At 34.7% G+C, this 17,909-nt stretch overlaps 1 protein-coding gene across 1 annotated transcript in view; it reads right to left on the reverse strand.

Moving 5' to 3' along the window:
* Window positions 1-8,157, reverse strand: part of LOC115437782 (guanine nucleotide exchange factor VAV3-like) — a 210,277-nt gene extending 202,120 nt beyond the window's left edge. Inside the window, 1 exon segment of the mRNA XM_030161124.1 lies at window positions 7,769-8,157. Coding sequence (XP_030016984.1) covers window positions 7,769-7,972 — 204 coding nt within the window. The 5' untranslated portion in view covers window positions 7,973-8,157.
* Between the last annotated feature and the right edge of the window lie 9,752 nt (window positions 8,158-17,909).

The raw sequence follows: 17,909 nt of genomic DNA on the forward strand, positions 1-17,909 counted from the left end.
TATTGTCTTGTGCTGCTGTTCACACTTGAATTTCCCCCCTGGGGGATCAATAAATTATATCTTATTTTATCTTATCTTAACTTAACAATATAAGCAGTATGTATAATGAAAACAGTATGTATATTTATGAAACACTTTGAGTATCTATGAACCAAGTCTATTTAAAAATAGTGCATTTAAATTTTGATAAATATTGAATAAATACTGCATTGTTATTGCAGTATCTAATTATCCGCAGCGTAGAAAAACAGATGAGTCTTTTAGTATTTATTCATCAATTCTATGTTTTGATTTCACCTTCATGATGAAGACATTATCAGCTTTATCACAATTATTTGAGCAACTGCAATTATTTTCTTTAGTGCAGTAATTATCTCCATTCAGCTGTTTTAATATAAATAAATGGACATGATTTTCACAAGTGATATTTTTCATCATCATCTCCATGCCATGTTCCACTGTTTGAGTGGAATGAATGTAAATGTTACTTTCAGTTTTAATGGATGCAATATATATATATATAAATGAATTAAGTCAAAAATATATACAAGACCTTAAAAAACAGAAATATGTTGTTCTAATGTAATAGAATTAAGAAGCAACAGAGCTAATTTTGTGCCATTCTATACTAATGTAGGTCTCAAAAGGTAGCACAGTTTCATTATTTGCATTTGTCAGTTCAGTCAGACTCACAGGAAATTACGTAACAGCTGAAGGTAAAATATTTGGGGCTTTTGAGAAAACATTTGTGGCTGGAGCCCGTGTGTATTAAAATGTCATTAGCGCCATATACATTCACTGGCCACTTTATTAGGTACAGCTGTTCAACTGAACATTAATATAAATATTTAATAAGTATAATAAAATAATAATAAGCCACTCAGTGACAGGACCTTTAGGCATGTATACATGGTCAAGACAGGCTTCTGAAATGAAACTGAGCATCAGAATGGAAATGAAATGTGATTGAAATGACTTTGAACATGGCGTGGTTGTCGGTGCCAGATGGTCTGGTCTGAGTATTTCAGAAACTGCTGATCTAGTGGGAGTTTTTCACAGCCATCTCTAGAGTTTACAGAGAATGATCAGAAAAAAGAAAGTATCCAGTGAGTAGTTGGTCTGTGGGCAAAAATACCTTGTTGATGCCAGAGGTCGGAGAAGAACAACCAGACCAGTTTGAGCTCATAGAAAGGCAACAGTAACTCATATAACCCCTGGTCACAACCAAGATATAGAAGAGTATCTCTGAATACACAACCTATCAAACTGTGGAGTAGATGGGCTCAACCACCTGAGCCAAGCAGAATGTACATTCAGTGGCCATTTTATTAGGTACAGATGATACTAGTGAGGTATATGAGTAATTCAGAGTTTGATAGTGATATGTTTCTATTTAAACAAAAAAAGAAAAAAGGAACAATTTGATTAATCTATTTCACCACTAGCAACACAAACGATAACATTAATTAAACCTTGAACAGCTTCTAGTTTGAAACACCAGCAGTACTGTCAGTTATCAGTAATGTCCATGTATATTTCAGTCAAATTTTCCATCAGATTTATTTAATACCTGCTCTGCGCCAACAACAACAAACAGATATGTCTCACAGTGTTTGATGCCACTAAATGTCTCTTATTATTTAGTTTAGGTGTCCTTTATTGTATAAATAAACTAATATGGACTACTAACATACACTGTAAAAAAAAAAAAAAAAAAAAAAAAAAAAAAAAAACGGTATTATTCCAGCAGCAGGGGTGCCGAAAAAATACTGTTAAATAACAGAAAATAACCATCTCATAAAAATATGGTAATTTTCCATAATTAAAATACAGTTTTTTGCCCTAACTTTACATGAGATTTTTTATTTTTTAACTTTATAATGTTTAATATAGAATATTTACATGTATTAAAACAAGCAAATTACCTATAAATATATATATATAAATACTTTTCAATGAGACTAAGTTGTACAATCCACTGATAAAAACTGTATTTTGACAGTTTATCAGTGCTTATACATGTTATACATTCACAAAAATACATTTATTCAACATTTTTGTTGTGAAACCTCCCGTAATTACACAAGATATTTGTCAATTAACTAACAAATCTTGTTAAACTTACAGAACAAATACTTCTTTTACGGTTAATTGTCAGTAAATTTATCTTGTTTTATTTATTTATTTGTTTTTACAGTATTAAACTTTAAGCTAACAGTTTAATCTCATAAATGGAAAATAAATATTTGTGAAATTATGATACATTTGCAAATATATTTTAACTGTATTTTTCTTTGAAAAAAGAAAAAATTTCTTTTAAAAAACTGAAATTTTTTGGTTATTCACAGTTACAGTTTTTTCGTGTTGACATTTGACATGTAAAATCACAGTCTATTTTTGTAATTTCATTGATATTTTCCTGTATCTTAAAAATACAGGAAAAATCTGTAAAATAAACAGTAAAAATTCTGTTAAATTACAGATTTTTTTTACAGTGTACCAGCAGCATAAAATGGAAAAAAAAAAGATGAATCATTAATCATAATTAGTTTTTGGGGGGTTTTTTTTGTTTTTTTTTTACAATTAATCGTCCGCTAAAGTTTCATTATCATGACAGATGTACACGTGCTGAGGTCCTCCATATGATACAATAAAAATAGTACTTTGGTGTGTTTTAATAACAGTACACTGCACTCTTGTCTTCCAGCCCATTACATCCGAGCCCTTGTTTCCATTTCTAAGATCGGAGGTCAGCGGGCCACAGTGAATGGGACTTTGAAAATCTGGAGCCTGCTGACACACATGCCTTTCTCAACCATACACAGATGACCTACAACCTCAGGCTACGGCTATCCATTGTCCAGAGCGTTAGGCCCTGGGTTTTACTGTCACCGTCCGTCAAAATATAAAGGACTGGTGGAGGTGCACTGGCAGGACACAGACTCAGATTTATCAAGTAAAGGAAAGATTTTTAAGGCTTGAAGATACGTGATTTCTTTCTCCTTTTTGGGTGCTTTAAGAGTGTGTAGAGTTAAAAAAAAAAAAAAAGCCTCAAACTTTTTATACATACAATATACATGCGTCATAATCCCAACAGAGATCTAATCACCTGCAATTTCCTGAATGACACATCTATGATAGCTACACATGACTTCTGGTTCCTACTCTAACACTGTCATAAAATGCTTTAACCCTTTAACCCCTGAGACATTATTTTAATAAAATGAGCTGTTTGGAATTTGTTTGTATTCCTTTTTTTCAGGACTCCTTCTACTTTCAATATCTGGCAGTTGTTGGGTTTCACTGTGTGTTTTAAGGTCAAAACTGGGTGGAATAACAGAAAAAGACAAAGAGAGGAATTGAAGTCTGACTGGTTTTTACTAAATAAGGCATTCAGAATGTATCAATAAGAGATTTAGGATGTTGAACATGAACTATGAACTGGAACACACTGAACAACTACAAGAATTTGAATGTTGGCCCAGTAGTTTTTACCCTCGGCCACAGGGTATTGTCTTCAGTTGGTCATTCATCCGTCCGTGCGTCTAAAAACTTTGCCATGCATTGATAAGTCAGGTCAGTGGGGGCAGTAGTACGCCTGATAAGTCAGGCCAAGTGTTTTCAAGTGAGCAAGTTATGCTTGTTTTTGGGGCTCTTCTTTTTTCTAAATTAGTCCAGCTGCTTTTTGGCATCTGGTTGAACTCCAAAAGCAGTTACAGTCAAAACTCAGTAAAAATACAGTAAAAAAAAAAAAAAAAAAAAAAAAGGAAGGAAAATCACCACAGCACTGCAAAAAACTGTAAAAACAAAAAAACAACAAGGACAACAGTGTTAAAAAAAAAAAAAAAAAGAAAGAAAAGAAAAGCCCAAACTGTCCATTTTTATACAGAGTCATTTTCACTCACTGTTTTGTGTTTTTCCCCCCATTACACACAGGGGTGTAAGAAAATATCAGTATCGCAATATATTGCTATATTTCATTTCACGATACTGTATCAATATTAAAAAGTACTGTATCGATATTTTTAGGTATTTATTCAACTGCAGACATGATGGAGGTTCTTTTTTGTTTTTTGTTTTTCAAACTCTTTTATTTCTATATTCACATGGGTATTTTGTTCTGTTGTTTGTTTACTACAAAAGGAATATTGTGATACTGCAGGTCATAAATGTAATTTTTTGAAATTGATAATGCAGTTTTATTAAATACTGGATAATTCAAGCATCCTAAAAGCACTTTTTACTGTCTGAAAGAGACAAATGTTTGTTTTTTTATTGGGAATAGACAAAAATAATGTTCTGATGTTGGATGATTTAGGGACTGGACACTATGGATTCTTTTCGCAACAGAATACGAACATTTAAGCAGAATCTTAAACCGTAATGTCTGTAAAATATTATTTATTTATTTATTTTGGTGTTTTTTTGTCCTGGTAAAGCCACAGGTTAAAACTTTATTTATCCAAATGCTGCACTATAAGTTTTTCCAGGAAATAATCTTTTAAAAAAAGAAACAAAACAAAAAATATTGCCTTGTAAACAGTATCGTGATAGATTATGACATATCGTATTGTGATCCTAGTATTGTGATTTGGATTGCATCGCCAGATTCTTGCCGATACACAGCCCAAGTTTGAATACAGGAATATTTTTTGATATAGCATTAGATCCTATTGTGAGCAAATAAAAATGTGTTTAGTATTTGTGCAGATTTCTAATGTAATTCAATTCTTCAAGGAAATAATTATTTTAAAAAAGGAAACAAACAAAAATTGCCTTTTTAACAGATTCATGATATATTGTGATATATCGTATAGTGATCCTACTATTGTGATCTGTATCTTATCACCAGATTCTTGCCAATACACACCCTTAATTACACAGGCGACAGGGGGTGCACGGAGCATGCTCAGATGTCTCTGGAAAGTGCAAGATCTATTCTGTCAGCATATTTTGAAATTTTTCCTATTGAGCAAACAATTGAATTTTTAGGAATGTTTAAAATAAAACATAAATTCAGAATGAGCACCACAGACACGTCAGGCGTTAAGGGGTTAAAGCCTTTCACTCATAAACTAAATGTGCCACACTAATGCAAAATATATGAAACACACACAATGATCTGTGGTTCAAAAATAAAACCTTTACTGTACATTGTGGAACATTACGATGAGTTCCAAACGCTGTCGTGTGTTATTAGGCTTTAAACCCAGTCACAAGCACGACTACAAGCTGCTGCACAAATACTAAGAGTCCCTTAACTAATGGGTGGATCAAAGCCAGGATTTTATCAGGCCTCTCCAGTGGCAGGGGGGAGAGAATTATGGGTAAAGAGAGGTCAAGTCTTTAACCAGTCCTTAAGATTTCACTGGCTGCAGGATGTTTAACAACTTAGTGGAGAATTTCAGGTCACATCATGATAAAGGTAGTTTAGCTTTGTGTTTAGGACTGAGAAACAAGTCCACGTCAAATTGAAAAGTCCAGATTCCTTCGGAGGAGACTGTGTGGTATTAAACTCCTTCAAATGTTTACAGTGACACTTATCAGTTTGACACAGAGGGGACCGGATTGGCTTTCCCCAATCCTTGAGCTGGATATGAGGATGTCCACCACAGATAAGACTGATGGAGAACTGGCCTAAAGCTGCCAGTTCTTACAGAGTCTGCCTCTAGATCATATATTTATCATGATAAATTTATATTCAATGATATTTAAGAACTTTAAATATCGTCCTGCTGTTGTTGAGGCTACACAGTACTGCACACAAGCCTTAGGCAGTAGGGCTTCTTTTATTTTTCTTGTTTTGGCAATGTCATAATGACTATTTGTACCAGGCATTTCTCAGTCTCTGCATCAAGATACAACCAGAATGCACAGGAAATATCGAAACGGTATTCAAAACAAACAGTTCTGAATTTACAGACCAATGTGATGAGTATTTTGTGACCTCCCTTTGTGTTTCACAGGTATTGAATTATTTTGGGAGGTTTTACACCAGTTTTCATTGAAGGTGTGTCAAATATTTTCTACTGTTTGTTCTACTTTTTACCATGGAAACATCAGTAACACTAAAAACTTCAGCAGAAGACCTTCACATTTCTTTAGCCTCATAGCATAATTGCCTAAGTTGTATTTTTTTTTTTTTTTTTTTTTTTTTGTGATATCTACATAACTTTAGTCTCTGAACACTGTTGCTTTGTTTTATTTCTTTATTTCTTTATTTTATTATTTATTATTTATTATTAGGATCCCCATTAACTGATGCAGGACATCGACTACTCTTCCTGGGGTCCTCCCATTCCAAACAGACATACAGTATCCATTTCCAAGCATAAAAACAATGTGATTCACGCTTATATTTCCTTCTTAAGAACACTAAACAGTCAAACAAAACAACATTAACCATAATAACAATACTACAAGATCAAATTAAAAACAAAACAAACAAACAAACAAACAAACAAAAAACTAAGTAATAATATTAAATAAATGAACCTTATTATAATTGTGTGTGTGTGTGTGTGTGTGTGTGTGTGTGTGTGTGTGTGTGTGTGTGTGTGTGTGTGTGTGTGTGTGTGTGTGTTAGGACAATTTGGCCCAAAATATGACTTGAGGCTTGATTTAAGTTTATCCAATCTCTATTTATCTTAATGAAAAGACTGAGAAATAATATATACTAATTATATCCCTGGAAAAAAAAACACTTTTGTACAATGCAGTCTATAGCATGTGCATTTACATATAATAATATAAGTTATCAACATGCATTTATATTGTAATGAAGCGCATTACAGACTTCATTTATGGAGGTCCAGGTGTAATCATAGCATTAAAAACAAATTAACTGCACAGGATTTAGACCAAAGCACATTCTGCTACTTTTATTGCATGGATTTTCAACTGGCATATGCCTACACTGTAAAAAATGACTGTAGAATTAACACCAAAAAGTTGTAAAATTGCAACATAAAAATACTGTAAATGACAATACAAGGAAAAGTTGTTTATCTGAAAAGATTTTTGTGTCAATGATTAAATCAAATGTAGTTTAGTTTTTACAGGAAGAGTATGTGAACAAAACCAGATTTGGATGTAGAAATGATGTATTTCTATTGTTTTTAGAAAATAAAACTGTAAATTGAAAAACATTGCGGTGCTGTTTAAATTGCAAGACCGTAATGTTGAAATAACGGCCTATTTGCTTTTTTTTTTTCTTTCTCTCTTTTTTTTTTTAAGTTATAAAAAAAAGTAAACATTTAACAATTTAACATTTTAAACTTGTAATTTAATGGGTTGGTAGAGTTGGTAGAGCGGCTCGTCCAATAACCAAAGGGTTGGTGGTTTGAATCCTGGCTCTGACTGTCCATATGTTAAAGTGTCCATGGAAGACACTGAACTCTAAACTGGTCCCAGTTGGACCTGGTGGTTTTAGAAAGTGCTTTGGACACCATGAAGGTGTAGAAAATGTGCTAAATAAGTGCAGTCCATATACCATTTAAATCCAGTGTTAAATCTACATGTTTAAAATGTTTAATCTACGTTACTCTGTAAATATGTTTACAGTTGGATGTGTTTTTTTTTTTGTTTTTTTTTTACAGTATTGCTCTGGAAACCACAGCTGCCAGTTTTTTTTTCCGTAAAAACAACTGGAATTTTTTTTTTTTTTTTTACAGTGTATAGATAGTTTCCCCTCACTTTTGCTTTTGCAGCCTGTGTTTTGAACATTTACTAGACTGAACCATGCATCCAAATGTTCTTAAAAACATACCTGTGACATCTGCGGCCTCAGATTGATGTCCTTCATTGTGATGGTGTGAGGTCTTAGATTGTTGAGCAGCTGGCACAGCAGAACCCCGTCCCGCAGGGTTTGCGCCAGGTCGAACACCTGCGCCGTGTCCGCAGTCACCCTGTGGTTCGCCGGCAGGACGTTACAGCTGATGAGCCACAGCGCGCACTGCCTCCAGTACTCCATGGCGAGGGACCCAAGTGGAAGTGAACAGCACAGAAACCACCCAAAAACACAGAAAAGTTTGCTCCTAATGCTGTGGAGCTGCAGGATGCATGTCAGGAGCGGCGCTCGGCGCTCGGTCTACTGCGATCCGCAAACTCCTGCATCGCTTCTGAGAGGACACGCGTGTCTGTGGAGGCTTATGAGCGCACAGGCGGCCAAGTGAAAACCCCCCACTCTGTGCGCACATACTTCCCCTTCCTTCTTCTGCGACATTTGCACAGAAGGGGTCGTAAATATCTCTCAAATAACTGACATATGAAAGTTTTCCTAGTTTTAGCAGAGGTTACTTTACCCAAAACAAGCAATAATAATTCATTCATTGATTAAATTAAAATAAGATAAGATAAGATAAGATAAGATAAGATAAGATAAGATAAGATAAGATAAGCTGACAGCAGCAAATACAAAAATAAAGGGAAAACAGAAAATAGAAAGCAAAAATATAAGCATGTAAAACATACACTGTAAAAAAATAAATAAATAAATAAATAAATAAATCCGGTTGTTTTTACAGAAAAAACTGGCAGCTCTTGTTTCCAGAACAATACTGTAAAAAACACATTCAACTGTAAACATATTTACAGAGTAACATGTAGATTTGACATTTTAAACATGTAGATTTAACACTGGATTTAAATGGTAAATGGACTGCACTTATTTAGCACATTTTCTACACCTTCATGGTGTCCAAAGCACTTTCTAAAACCACCAAGTCCAACTGGGACCAGTTTAGAGTTCAGTGTCTTCCATGGACACTTAACATATGGACAGTCAGAGCCAGGATTCAAACCACCAACCCTTTGGTTATTTGACGAGCTGCTCTACCAACTCTGCCAACCCATTAATTTACAAATTTAAAATGTTACATTGTTAAATGTTTACTTTTTTATAACTTTTTTATAAAAACGCAAATAGGCCGTTATTTCAACATTATGGTCTTGCAATTTAAACAGCACCACACTGTATTTCAATTTACAGTTTTATTTTCTAAAAACAATAGAAATACATCATTTCTACATCCAAATCTGGTTTTGTTCACATACTCTTCCTGTAAAAACTACACTACACTTCACAGATTTTGTCACACATACATTTGTAGGACAGATAGGGGAGATCAGTGATGATAGTAACAGTTTTGGTGTGACCATCAGTAACTCTGTGGTTGTTTGTGCCTGACAAACATTCATATATCATACTGATATTTGACTGCTACAAGCTCACCTGGACGTCTGCTTCTTAGCTTATTAACTATGTGAGTAAAACTTAAGCTATATGTTTGGGGTTTTTTTTTTTTAACACGTGGTTATAAAGTATTGCATGTACAGAAAAGGAGAGAACAAAAGTGCATAATTGAACATCCAGGCAAAAATTTCAGCATACATACATACATACATACATACATACATACATACATGCACAATAAAAAAGAAAATACAACAAAGCCAGTGGACATACATTTACAAATATACCCACATCCACACATATGCTACACATACATTACACATAGTTGGACTATAAAATAGACAATACAGGTGAGTTCTTAATTAAATGTTCATATTTTAATTGGTTGGTGTTAATGTAAAGGCAGCTATGGCATAAAGAGTTGTTACAGTTTGTTCACTGTTAAACCATGTAATGTATATTTTCCACAGCAGTGACAGTGACTCCACTTTAATGTGACACATGCGCCTTCAGCCATCTTTAGCGTGGCATTTTTGCAGGGTTGTAATGGACGTACTGTATATTATTCTTTATTATTTTCTGTATAACATTCCTGCATAAATGCAATTAGTGCATCTGTGTGGATCTTATTTAACAAATTTCCTGTCAAGATTACATCTATCCACGTGGTGATATAACTTAGCCAAGTATTAGGGTAGATTATAGCAACAGAACTGGACTTAACAACTAAACTTAACATTAACATCAAGAACTACACCTGTAACAATAACAATGATGGTCTACAAACAGTGGAACTAAACACACACTGAACTGCAGTCATATCAGAACATCACAATGAATACTGTGAACACCTGTTGTAACTATTAACTGAGTGAAGAGTCCAGATGTGATGATTTAAGATGATGGGTTTTGCTTTTACTATCCACAAAAAGCCTCCATACAGTCTATTACACAGACATGATATGACCCTGTAGTAATTTTAGACTCACTTCATCATTTAACTCTCCGGTACCCTGTCCAGCAAGGTCCTCACTAAGCACCAAGTGTGGCATTTTGTCACACTTGTGGAATAATGTCAATGAAATTTTCATACGGTTTGCTTTTAATTCTTTTACACTTTTTTTCTATTTCATCAACTTGAGCTGTAAATAAAAATACGAAAGACTCAATAATTGTCACATTTTTTAACCCTTTAAATGTCATGTTTGTATTGTAAACAAACCTTTTTTTTATTTTTGGTGCAAAAAACACAAAAAATTATTTTTTTTTCAATAAACTTCATAAAAAGTGGATCACATATTATTTGATTTTGCAGCCTGGCATATGTCAATGATTAACTCCAACATTGGTTAATTTGCATTATTATTTTTGGCGCTAGGTCAAATGTTCAAAAGCACTAGCATCTGTCACCAAGTGTGCGAAAAATGCACACCTATAAATCAAACTATTAAATATTATATATTGATTTATTTTTCTGCTCTAATTTGATTTTATTTTTGTAAATCAAGGTCAGCCCTAATCACACATATCAAATAATCATCCATTTTACATTTTTTTTAACACTTTAAACGATCTCTTCTCATCACGATGTCACTACATTTTTTGATGCAAAAAACACAAAATATGTTTGTTTGTTTTTTTAAATACTACATAAAAATTGGATTACATATTATTTGATTTTTGCAGCATGGCATATGTCAATGATTAACAGCAACATTAGAAATGTTAATAAATTAATTTAGACCCTCACCTCTTAAATGAAGCCCAGATATCAGTAAAAGCAGGAGTTATGCCTTAATGGCTTTCGGATCAAAAACAGTGGTTATAATGGAAGAAATAGTGCATTTTAGGCACACTTGGGAGACAGATGCTACTCTTGTAATTTCCTTTTGTTTACAATGTGCAAATTTTAGTTGGTGGCCAGAATTTTAAAGATCATGCACAAATGAACAACTTTTGAATTCTAACCTTATTTAAATTGTAAAAAATAATATGAAGTTTTTTAATACGAAATGCAAAGTGTGCCTAAAAGGCGCACCCGGATACCGGAGGGTTCAGCTTTATAGTATGTCTCTTTTCATATACAGTGTGTCATAATGTAGACCATAAAATACTACTATAGGGAAATTGTGTTCGATATTCTTAACAAGTACTAGGTGTGAATCGACATGCAGCGCTGATGTGACATCCTGTAAACTCAAATGTATTCTGACTCTGTCTGTTCTCCCATTCTTCATTAAATCATTCTCCATCCAAATGAGTTGAGAAGATTTTCTAAAACATATGTATCTGTGATGAAGGACATGGTTTTGAAGTAAGCATGTATGCAAAACATCAAATTAAAATGCTACCAAAATTGTTACTTTAGGTCATGTGTATTCTCAAATAATAATAAGGTAATAAGCAGGTACTGACCTCAATACAGTTCCTTCTGATTAGCTAAACCCAGAGTATTACAGCATCCACCAGCCTCCCCTGTTCATTTTACAACTATATAAAATACATTAGTCACAGATCATTAAAATTGACCTTATTTCTTTGATTTATCAACACATGATGTATTTTATAACTTCAAATGTTGTTTATCTCAGTGTGCTTTGTAAGAAAATGTACATAATCCTGTCCTCTTACACCTCCCTCAGCTCACATTCCATGTGGATTAGAAACAGCTCTGACAGATGACTACATTATGAGGCATATATGCCAGGAGACCAGAGTCTGTGCATTAGTGTAGTCATAGCAGATAGAGGAGAATTAAGGGATGCAGTAGAAATGGAGAGAATGGCACAGGGATTATATCACTGTCATTACAGCCATGGCATAAACACAGGAAGGAAACGGAGGGATCCCATCTTGTTTCGGCCTGTGTGAAGGAGACAGATGTTCCTCTGGACACTGAGCAGCCTCATGTGCTCACACTTGTGTGAGAATATGTAGGTTAAGCAGGGAAAGTTGGTTTAATGCTTTGTGGAAGTAACAACTAGGCTAATTTCCGAGCATTTGCTGATGTTACAAATGTTGCTGTGAGTAAAAATATAACTGGGGACTGATCTTATGACTGATTCTATAGAGTCTGCTAATGAAAGGGAGACAAATTCAGCAACTGTAATCAATTCTATCTCATTATTTACATTAATATAAAATGTAAAAAATCTGTAATGACTAGTTTGCTTATGGTTATAATTTCTGTGTAAAGGTTCTTGCTGGGAGATATGGGGGGTAGGGAGAAAACAAAGTAATTTGATCACAAAAAACCCACACATTTTGTAATAGGTCTATAATTCTTACTATGAGCTGCAGTTTGTCCATATTCCCGTTAAGACAACAGTTTTCTGGTGTTTATCTGTGATCAGAGTTGTTAGAGGCCAATAAAGGTTGTTTCATACATTTGGATGACTGCATTTCTGCTCTTTCAGAGATAGTGTGGGGAAGGATTTTGTTGTTTCCGTCTGGCTACCAATTATTAGGAAAAAAATCTTATTTTATACTATCAGTGTCAGTCCCAAGTTTCACAATTGGTGCTTACCAAACACAGCAAAACAGAAGTAAACATAGTTTCATCCAGAATGTGTAAAGTGAATATTGTATTGGGGCAATGTTAAAAATTGAAATAAAATAAAAGGAAAAAAAAACAAAACAATATTTTTTTTTTTTTTTTTTTTTTTTTTTTTTTTTTTTTTTTTTTTCTTTGGACTCAGGGATAAAGTTATTTTATTTTGGTGGTCAAAGAACAAGGTCGCTGTAGCTCATGTCTGTTCAATCACGATATCATTTCAGAATGTAATTAGGGCTGTCTAAATTTTTTTTTTTTTTTTTTTTTTTTTTTTTTTTTTTTTTTTTTTTTTTTTTTTTTTATTGGTGATAGTTAACAAGACAATGTGGACAGAAAAACAACAACACATAAACAAAAGGAAACTCAAACAAATAAACAAACAAAAAACAACAACAATGACAGAGTATTGACAAACAACGTCATATTACAATGAAAAAGATCAGAAATGTAAATAGCAATATGATAATAATAATGTTAACATGATGATAATGATAACAATAAAAATATTACTTTCTAATCCAAAAAAAAGGAAAAAGGCAAGGGGGGGGGTGGGGCTTGGTTGAAGAGAGAAAGAGGGGAGGGGAGAGAAAGGGGGAGAAAGAAGAGTAGGTGGGAATGAAGGGGAGCAGGGATCCTGGTTTGTCTGTATATGGAGGTAGAGAGAGAAAATGAAGTTAATGTGGATGATGTCAATTAAAAAATGTTTGTTATGGGTTGGATGTGGTCTGATATGTGGTCCTGTACATGGCTGTGGTTTTGGTTACTGCTTTGGTACGAGTTCTGGGTGGACTTTAGATAATTTGTGAAGGGGTTCCATGTTTCCTCAAAGGCTGATATACTGTTTGTTTTGTAGGCTGTTATTTTTTCTATTGATATGTGTTCTGAGAGTAAATTTGTCCAGTGGGTGATATGGCAGGAGTGTTTTGATTTCCAGTTTTGAAAAATGATTTTCTTGGCGATGGTCAGAGAAATTAGTAATGGGTTATTGTGTTTAGTTGGAATTGTAATGTGTGTCAAGTCCCCCAGCAAACAGAGCGTTGGGGATGCTGGGATTCTGCAGCCCAAGATACACGAGAGTGTTTCTGTGACTGTTATCCAAAATGAAAGAACTGGCTGGCAAGACCAGGTGGCGTGAAGATAATCATCTGTGTGACCCAGGGTGCACTGTGAGCAGATATCTGTGCTAATCAGCCCCATTTTAAACATTTTCCCCTGAGTGATGTGTATTCTGTGAATGGTTTTATATTGTATGAGTTGTAAATTTGTATTGGTGGTCATGGAAAAGATGTTTTTATTGATTTGTATCCAGAAATCAGGGTTGGAAGGTAAAGCCAAGTCCTTTTCCCATTTGGTGGTTGGGAGTGTTATGGAGGTTTCTGACAATGAAAAAAGTTTATACATTTTTGAAATTATTTTTTGGGGGGTTGTAATTTTAAAGATTTCTTCACTTAAATAAGAAGACTGTAATATGTTGTTAGATATGTTGATTTTAGATTTAATGATGGATTTTAATTGTTGGTATTGGAGGAACTGGTCTCTTCCAACCCCGTACTTCTGGATAAGTGTATTAAATGATATGAACTGGTTATTTTCAAATAAGTGGTGGAGGTGAGTGATGCCTTTGTGTTGCCATGATGGAAAGTAAACAGGAGTGTTGTACAGCTGGAAGTCTGGGTTGTGCCAAATTGGGGTGAGCCTACATGGTGCCAGTGATGATTTAGTGATTTTGTGGGCTTTCCACCAGGCTGTCAGAGTTGAGGAGATTGTGATGTTGTTGTAGTAGTCCTGTTTCTTGATTGACTGTGGTAGAAATGGGAGGTCTGAGAGTGAGGTAGTTTTACAATGATTCTGTTCTATCTGTAACCATGGTATACTGTGCTTATCTTTATGGATCCATTTGAGTAAATATTGTAATTGATTTGACAGGAAGTAATACAGAAAGTTTGGTGCTTCAAGGCCGCCCTGTGGTTTTGAGTTCTGTAATGTTGAAAGTGAGATCCTTGATTTTTTATTTTTCCAGTAGAACTGAGTTGTTAAAGAGTTTAATGTTTGAAACCAGTTGTCTGTGGGAGTAATGGGGAGTAATGAAAATAGGTAATTAATTTGTGGGAGGGTTTTCATTTTAACAGTTGCAATGCGTCCAGTGAGAGTAAGTGGTAACTTGGTCCATCGTTTAAAATCATCTTCTATGGTTTTCAGCAGAGGAGTATAGTTGAGGTTAAACAACTCTGACAGCCTGGAGGAAATATTAATGCCTAAATACTTAATATTACCAATGTGGAGTGGGAGTGAGGGATCTTGGGCTGCAGAATCCCAGGCATCCCCAGTCAGAGGTAGAATAGTGGATTTGTTCCAGTTTATTTTATAGTGTGAGATTTTAGAGAAATTGTTGATTATTTTGAATGTTTCTTGTAATGATGTGCAAGGGTTTTGTAGATGTAATAATAAATCGTCCGCATATAAGCTAAGTTTATGTTCTGAATTTGTGTATTGTATTCCTTTGATTTTATCATTCTGTCGTATGGCTATGGCAAGTGGTTCGATGAAAATTGCAAATAAAGATGGAGAGAGTGGACATCCTTGCCTGGTGCCCTGGTGGAGTGTGAAGCTTGGTGAGGTGATCCCATTTGTGCTAACTGTGGCCCTAGGTGAAGTGTACAGTGTTTTTATCCAGTGGATGAATGACTGTCCAAAACCAAATCTATGGAGGGTGGAGAATAAAAAGGTCAAGTTTACTTTATCAAAGGCTTTTTCTGCGTCCAGTGATACAATAATGGTTTTGTTGTGTTTTTGCTGTGATGTGTTGATCAAATTAAAAAGTCTGCGAATGTTGTCTGAGGCATGCCTATTTTTAATGAAGCCTGTCTGGTCGGGATGGATTATGACTGGAGTGACTGTTTCCATTCTAGTTGCTAATGTTTTTGTGATAATTTTGAGGTCTGTATTGATTAGTGAGAGAGGACGATAGCTGGAGGGGTGTGTTGGGTCCTTATTGGGTTTTAACAGTAACGTTATTATAGCAGTGTTCATGTGGGGGGGTATAATGGAGGTAGTTTTTATTTCTGTAGTTACTCTGAAGAGTAGTGGTGATAATATGTTCCAGAAATGTTTGTAGAATTCTGCAGGAAATCCATCTGGTCCAGGTGATTTATTATTCGGCATTTTGAGCAAAGCTTTATGTAGTTCTTCGAGGCTGAGTGGTGAGTCTAAAAAATGGGCTAAATCAGATGGTATTGTTGGTAGGTTGAGATTATTTAAAAATGTGTCTATTTCTGTTTGACTGGGTTTGTTATTTGAAGAGTAGAGGTTGCTGTAAAATTTGTGAAATATATTATTGATTTCTTGTGGGTTATGTGTGACTGTACCTGTAGAATTTAGTATAGCCGGGATTATTACTTTTTCTTTTTTGTGTTGTAATAGATTAGCCAGATATTTACTTGATTTATTACTGTACTGAAAGTTTTCATATTTGAGTTGTTGAATGATGAATTGTGTTTTCTTGTGTATGATGCTTTCCAATTGAGTTTTAAGTTGAGCTAGTTCATTTTGTTTTGCTTCACAGGGATTGCTGGTTAGTTGGTGTGTAAGGTGTTTGATTTTTGTTTCTAAACTAGTTTCTAGTTCCTGTTGCTGTCGTTTCTTATATGATGAATATGAAATGATTATTCCTCTAATGACTGTCTTTCCTGTTTCCCATAAAAGTGATGGTGAGATCTCTGGAGAGTCATTCATCTTTAGAAAGGATGTCCACTCTCTCTGGATTAATGTGGTAAATTCTGGATCCTCTAAAAGTGACGTATTGAATCGCCACCTTGTGGGGGACTTGATGTGTGTTTGAGTTTTTATTGATAAGAAGACTGGAGCGTGATCACTGATTATGATGGGATGGATTGTGTTTTCTTGGATATGCTGGGTAATTGAGTTACTTACAAGAAATAAGTCGATTCTAGATGAAGACTGATGGTGGGAGGAAAAATATGAATATTGCCTAGCTGATGGGTTTTTCATTCTCCAACTATCGCCAAGTCCAAGTTCCTTCATGTATTGTTTGATTATTTCCGTTGAGTGCCAGTGTCTTGTGTTACCTGGTGTGCTAGAGCGGTCAGTTGTGGGATCAATGACGGTGTTGAAATCTCCGGCTATGATGATGTTTGCTGAATTATATAGTAAGGAGAAAAAGTTATGGAAAAAGGATGGGTCATCATTGTTAGGGCCGTAAATGTTTGCAAATGTGAATGTTGTATGATTAATAGATGCATTAACAATGATAAATCTTCCTTGTGGGTCAATGATGGATGAGTTATGGATGAATGGGATATTTTTATTGACTAGGATAGAAACACCTCTTTGTTTTGTGTTTAGCGTGGATGAGAATATTTTATCGAATTGTTTGAGTTTAATATATTGTAGTTCTGAGTTTGTAAGGTGGGTTTCTTGTATAAAACATATATCAGCCTTTAATTTTATGAGATGATTGATGATTTGGATTCTTTTAGTTTGTGTACGGAAGCCACGTACATTCCACGTAACCAGATTAAGTGTCTGCATTATTATGTGTTTGGTATATCTTGTCTTGAATAAGATGTAGAGAAGAAGTCAATAGGGAGGGGGAAGGGAGGGGGGCTGGTTGCTATAACTGCCACAAATTTTCGGTACATTAAACAGAGATGACTAAACACATAACTAGACATAACGGTGAGTAATGACATCAACATAACATGTAAGCAACACAAACACACATAAGAAGAGAGAGAATAAATAGAAGAGAGAGAGAGAGAGAGAGAGAAACAACAGTGAGGTAGATGTATAAGTCCTCTATAGGGCAAGCAGGCGGTTACTCTTTTTTTTTTCCCTAGGAGCGATGTCGGGGATGAGTCTTACAGTTCGAAATGCAGGGTTGTTACAGTTATATGTATGAGTCTATTGCAAATTGTTCAGAAGAGCCATGGCGTGATTTTGGAGTTGCGAAATAATTGTCCGTCGATATAAAGTTTGTCCACTATGATCGATGCGCGTTTGTTGTTTCGTCTGTTTTCTTTGAGGATGGGATACAGTGCTTTCCGACGTTCGTTTATTTCATGTGGATATTGTTCGTTGAGTCCAAATGATGTTCCTTTGAGTTCCTTTCCTCTGCTTCTGACCAGTTCTTTTTGTTTGAAGTGT

Source organism: Sphaeramia orbicularis, chromosome 17, assembly GCF_902148855.1.
Source record: "Sphaeramia orbicularis chromosome 17, fSphaOr1.1, whole genome shotgun sequence".
NCBI classification, from domain to species: Eukaryota; Metazoa; Chordata; class Actinopteri; order Kurtiformes; family Apogonidae; genus Sphaeramia; species Sphaeramia orbicularis.